Raw genomic sequence first — 6,324 nt, 5'->3', positions numbered from 1 at the left:
GCACTGATTGTACGGGGTAGACCTCCTGCCTTTATAAGCCCAGAGGGACTGATTAGTCAAGAGAGTAAACTGTGACTTAATTACAGTCGAGTGCACCAGTGGTGAGCGACTCCACGCTGGCTTCATGCATCACTGACATGGCAGACTTGTGCTTCAGGGTGACTGCGGGTCGCCAGCATGGAAAGTGACACCGTGGAAGAGAATGAATGTCATTTAACAATAAATAATGTGTGACTCTAGTAATGATGAGTAAAGATAACAACAATAAAAGGCTTTTAAAGGAATGTAATGTAACAGAGACAGTCATACGGTGGATCTGTCATCATCTTGTGGTTAATTTGGGTTAAACAAAACACTTTGCTTGTCTGTGTTATGGTGGATTAAACCAACATGATGTGCAGGAAATTATCATTTTAGACAGTAGTAATAATAAATCTACTTCCTGGCTAATGCATGAAAAGTGTCACTCAATAGTACAAAGTCTATACACCAGGAGGCAGCAGTTACAGATTAAACGGTTGGAGTTTGTTATTTCTTTCTGTCAGGACTAGGATAATTACAATTTAGGATCATTTATATTTAATACAACATATTAAATATAAATATTCACTTTATTTAAATATTTATTTATATATAATTACGATTTGCAGTTAGTTAAAGAAAGAGGAATTGAAAATATGGGAAATTTGACCTGTGCCGGCTGCAGTACGGTGTGTGAACAGTAGATGACGCCAAAGCAGCATTTAAAGCACAAACCGTTACGGAAATGGTTGGCATATGTTGTGTTCAAAGACATCAAGTCACTCAGAGTTCTTTAAATATAACCTAGGGATTTATAATCTGACTTATCCAAATCATGTCCACCATTTCGGCAGGAATGTTGCCATCATTTAAAAAGAGGTATTTAAAAATATATATGCATATGTATTGGTTAAAAGTAATGATACACGTGGCGTGTTATCATTGTGTAATTAAGAGCGAGCATTCAAAATGTAGCAAAGTTTCCGGTGTGAACGCGAACGCATCAGAGTCAGACTGTTGTCAAGAGAAACGTCGCTGATCTCGGCTGCGCGTCTGTTAGCACCGACAAGAGAAGCTGTGTTTGACTTTATCGTCGTCTGACTTTATTGTCTCGGTAACACTGCGGTAAGATGTACTTTATGTTCTTAATGAATTACAACGAAGCACATAAATATTTTCCACGCGCAACCTTATTTGTGCAACGTAATGCTAACAGTTAGCTAACAGTTAGAATAATACAGTTACAACCTGTTGTCCAAACTGTCATGAGATTTGAGGAAGCTTCGAAAAAGGAGGTGGCTGTTATTGATATCCAGTTAGGTTGAGTGTTTTTTCCTGAAGTGACACTGAAGTCGATAAATCTTAATCAACTGAACAGTCATGATTGTGTCAAGATAGCATTAGCTGCTAGCATTCCATTGTTGTGACCGTTTACATGTCCTCATTGTCCCTCATTGTTTTCACGCTCACTTAACATAATGGCGTCACGTTTGTATTTGTTTTTATTGGAATGTAATGTTTGAATAGCGACCAACTTTATTTACATTTTAATTCATTCATGTCACACGAGACAGAGCAGTCATAACTGATCATAGTGGAAAGTAACTAAAGGGCCATTACACAAAAGTGCCTGTAATATCTATAATATGTATCAGAATGCTTACTGATCTTTTTGTTGTTGTTGTTTCAATAATTTCCTTGTTCTAGATGTTGGGGTATGTGTGGCAGTGGGTCTACACTTCCTACCTGAGATACTGGCTGAAGTGGCTCATCAGACAGGTGACAGGGAAATGTGAGCTGCAGAGAATATGCTCCACATATAAGCCCGGGGCTACAAGGACAACAAGTGCAGGTGAACTGAGACATTCTATGATTTTTACTGCTTACTCTGTCATTTTATTCTCATTATATTAATTTTCTTGTTTGTCCTGTTGCAGAATACTCTCTCCGGTCATCTAAGAGCAGCGTAAGATGATTTTACCTTGAACATAAATCCCTTTAATATCCCTTTAAAGTGCAACTACACCCCCAAGTTTTTCCAATCGTGCTTCTATTTTGGAAATTAAACAAGCCTCGGTGTGGGCAGTGCTGGGATGACACACAAAAACACACTCTCTCCTACACTGCTGCCACTCGCACCTGTCGCCACCCCCTCCCTCAGCTAGTTTAACTGCATTAGCTATGCATGTCAACTGCAGTTGCTGGTGCTGAGGACATGGAAGAACTGAAGGTAGAGGAGAGTGGATGCATTGTTCTGAATAGTTGACTATTGCCCTCTTCAGGACAAGGATTTTGTGGTTTCTGGCATAACAGAACAGACTGACAATTGCAGTATTCACAGACATGGTTTTGCACATTATCTTGGACAGATTTCATGTCACCACACTTAGATTTATTTGCTATTTGCAGCAGGGTTTCACTGCACAAATCTTTCTCTCTCTGAGAATCTTGAAACAATGAATGCAGCCCCCTCCCCCCCTCGACCGACTTATAGGTATAAAACAAAGCCGTTGCATTTAAATTGTGTTTTTTGTTTGTTTGTTAGAAGGTAATTTGCATATATGCAGCAATACTGTGACATTTTTTTGGTAAATATTCAGTGTCAACCAGGCAGCATGCAGGCCCAACATTTTAGTATATACACTGTGTTAATGTATTAATTTTAATTAATAAATTATTGTTTATGTTAATTGTAGCCCAGCTGTAATAACCACATACATGTTTTGAAGGATATTCCAGTTCAGAAATATAGTGAACTGCACTGAACTTTTGTATCCCGATCTTCACAAGAAAACAATCAATGGGAATTATTGATCCTAGTCTTGTGTGTTGTCTTGAGTCGTAAGTCAAGGTTTGGATTTTGACCTCAGATGATTTTCAGATTACAAAGTGGGCCTCGGCACTCTTAAATTTGGGAATAGCTGCCTTTAGGTATTTGGATTGAGTTTCTTGGATTTAAGGCCTTTAATGCCTGAGTCAGGTTTTCAGAAAACAGTCTTTGCCACTGACCTCTTCATTGATGCTGTTGTATTCATGAAACCCAGTAGAGACATATCATATGATCTTAATCAGACTTTATCTTACAACAACACTTGCCAAGCACAGATTAACTGATTTGACTTGTCATTTATGGTTACAGCGAGTTAAGCATTTTCTAATCCTCAGTCCAGGTCAGTGTGAATGCTCGGTCATCGTTTTTTCATTTTGTCTGAGGTTGACTTAGAAAATATTTCACTATAGTTGACGGCATAGATTATATAGCAACCAGTATTCTGCCCTGTGAATTTGCTGTTTTATTATTCCTCTGTTGCTTTCTCCTCATTGCCCCGTGCTTTCTTCCACTTTAGATTTTAAGAGGAGCTTTGGAATGCAGCCAGGATAAACTCCAACAATGTGTGGCTGAAACTATGAAAGAGAAGAATGTGGAACACCAAAAAGATCCCCTGTAAGTTTGAATTTATCACCAAAATTCTTAAGCGTTCATCACATTTAGTTAGACGTTTGTACATTCTTCTTCTCTTTCTAGGTTTAAGGACAGTCTGCACACCTGTCTGCTACAAATAACTGGATACAGCAGCCTCTATGTGTCTGTGGAAGACTTGAGAAAACAGGTCTTCAGCTCGGAGAACGCAGGACATGAGGCGATGATTTTGAAGGTATGTGTGTTCCTGCTTCTTCATCTATACATAAAAGAGGAAGTTGCTCTGCATGTCATCGTTGCATAACAATGTTTTAACAATGCTATAATGTCCATACAGTATAATTATTTCTCAATCAATTTATTGGAACTATCTTCTACAGGTTAAAGTGTCAAGCATTTAGTGTGGCGATTGAACATAACACTTAAACTGGAGTGGAACCCTGAGAAATCGGATAGAGTAGTGAAAGAAATGTCTATTTAATGTCTGTTTTTCTGCAGTAAATGTGTTAAAGCACATGTTATTTTTAAAAGCTCATTTGAAACCGCTTCGTCTGTTACTGTTTTAATGGTACAGTGAATATTAAAATGTGTGCGACAAATATTTGTACCCTGTAGCTGTGGGACTTGTTGATGCCGACCGTCAAACTGGAATCAAGATTAACCAAACAGTGGGGAGACATTGGATTCCAAGGAGACGACCCCAAGACTGATTTTAGAGGAATGGGCATGCTGGGACTAGTCAACCTCATGTGAGAGAAACAATAGAATATATATTTATTATATATATAACAATATATTTACCATTTGATGTGCAGTTTTTAACCTGATTTTATTCATATGTTTAAAATGCCCATAATTGGATTATTTAACTCTCATTCAGTAGCAAAAATAAATGTTGAATTATATGCAATTATCAGTATTGACTAATTATTATTCGTTATTATCGTGAAAACCTTTTCACCATATTAGTATTACTAGTATTTAATTTTAGCGACAATGTTTTTGCTTTCTTTTGCAGATTTTTCAGTGAGAATTACCCAAAAGAAGCTCAACACGTGTTGTCACACGCAAACCATCCTAAACTTGGGTAAGGGCCATTTATATATGAGCCCCAGTGTATTTTCTATTCATATATTGTGTGAGTTTTTACTTTCACTTTTGTATTTTTTATTTTTTTTTAGGTATTCATATGCCATAGTTGGGATCAACTTGACAGAGATGGCCTACAGCCTACTGAAGAGCGGCGCCTTGAAACCACATTTCTACAACACGGTTAAGGGCGCACCAGAGCTGCAGCACTTTCACCAGCTGTACTGTGAGTAGACTCAACCCGTGACTCATTAAACCCTTTAACACCGAGCGTGTTGCAGATGGCACGTTGGCGATTTGCGATGCCGTAGTTACGTGAAACGTTTTCTGAAGGATGAGTAGTTGCAGGTCAAAGCCAACATGTGGTTATTACGGTGATGTCACTTGCGCTGTTGCTGGAAGCCGGCAAATCGTCAAGCTTAGGTTTTAAAGGGTTAATTATTTTTATCTTCTACAGAACATCTCTCTACATTGTAAGACTGAACTCTCTAAATGTGTGTTTCACTCTCTTCTAGGTTACCTGGCGTATGAGTTTGATAAGTTCTGGCTGTTGGAAGAACCCGAAAGCATCATGCAGTTCAATCAGTACAGGGAAAAATTCCACAACGTGGTCCGGACACATCTACAGGAGCCCGACGTGTCTCTCAAGCTGACTCTCCGCTCCAAAAACTAACGTAAATAACAGACTGCAATGGATTCTCCGTAGCCCACCCTGGTGAAAGAAGGCAAAGAGGTTCGGCACAAGCGATGTCGACAAACGTAGAGGCTGACTGAAACTCACCTGTCGCTCGTATGTATTTTTCAAAAGTTCCGAAAAACACATTAGGTTTTGTGTTTTATTTATCACATTCAGCTCCTGTTGCCGTCAAAGAGCAGGTTTTAAATTATAGCACAAACCAAGCACCCTGTACCTCAGTGATGACCATTCCAGTTTCAACTGTTTTTCAGATAATTGTGGTAATAATAATGATGATAATAATAATAATAGTAGTCTTTAATGAGTGTTAAAGCACTTTCCGTAAGCAAGCAGCCAAATAGTTTGTGTTACAGTGACTGAAATATGGCGATGAACTGCCATATTTTTTAGCTGTCATGTTAATATTTGTTCTCATAGTTGTCCTTCTCAGGAATTTGATATTTACACCCACCGATCATGGTTAAAACTTCATGAATGTCATCGTGGTGTTCCCCGTCTTAAACATTAACGTCCCCTCTGTACCATCAATGGAATCTGTATTCATTTGTGATTTGTTTTTGAGGACCTCATGTGATTATTTATTCACCTAACCTATAAATTCCCTTTTTGATGTCTTGAGATGTCCGCGTCCGTGTTTTGAAAGGCCAAATTAAAATAACAAAACAATTTACAGCATCTGTAAAACATGGCAAATATATTTACTTACAGAAATGTGTTTTAAATCTTTTTTTTTTGTCATATTGGCACCATGTTTTTTTTTGTTTTTTTACATAAAGCTGCCTCAAATGTATAAGTGACAGATTTACATTTTCAGAGCTCTTAAAGTGCAAACTCGGCTTATCACAGGAGTTCATTACAAGAATGAATGTGCTCGTTTACTCCCGTAATATTTGGAATAGACTCAAATTATAAAAGAACTGCCTCTCTTCATGTCTTCTTATGCACACGTTGTACATGTAGATTGTCCTTTTTTTTGATTGTCGCCACAGGACAAGACGGTTGTTGGATATAATCCTAAAACAACGGTCGACATTTGTTTGGTTTCTTCATCCAGTGTTTTCTTTTTCTTCTTCCATTTTAGACAAACTGAAACATC

At 38.0% G+C, this 6,324-nt stretch overlaps 1 protein-coding gene across 1 annotated transcript; it reads left to right on the top strand.

Moving 5' to 3' along the window:
• Nucleotides 1–1,042: 1,042 nt before the first annotated feature.
• elmod2 (ELMO/CED-12 domain containing 2) lies at nt 1,043–5,204 on the top strand (the record flags this gene model as incomplete). The annotated part of the gene is made up of 9 exons (XM_083909694.1): nt 1,043–1,146; nt 1,729–1,873; nt 1,959–1,987; nt 3,369–3,466; nt 3,548–3,677; nt 4,058–4,191; nt 4,461–4,529; nt 4,624–4,757; nt 5,047–5,204. Exons 2-9 carry the CDS (start codon nt 1,729–1,731, stop codon nt 5,202–5,204), a joined length of 897 nt encoding a protein of 298 aa, XP_083765820.1. The 5' UTR covers nt 1,043–1,146.
• Nucleotides 5,205–6,324: the final 1,120 nt, after the last annotated feature.

The sequence above is a fragment of the Microchirus variegatus genome (assembly GCF_963457635.1).
Source record: "Microchirus variegatus genome assembly, chromosome: 23".
NCBI lineage: Eukaryota > Metazoa > Chordata > Actinopteri > Pleuronectiformes > Soleidae > Microchirus > Microchirus variegatus.
Note: the sequence above shows the minus strand (reverse complement) of the source record. Positions and strands in the feature narration are given on the sequence as shown.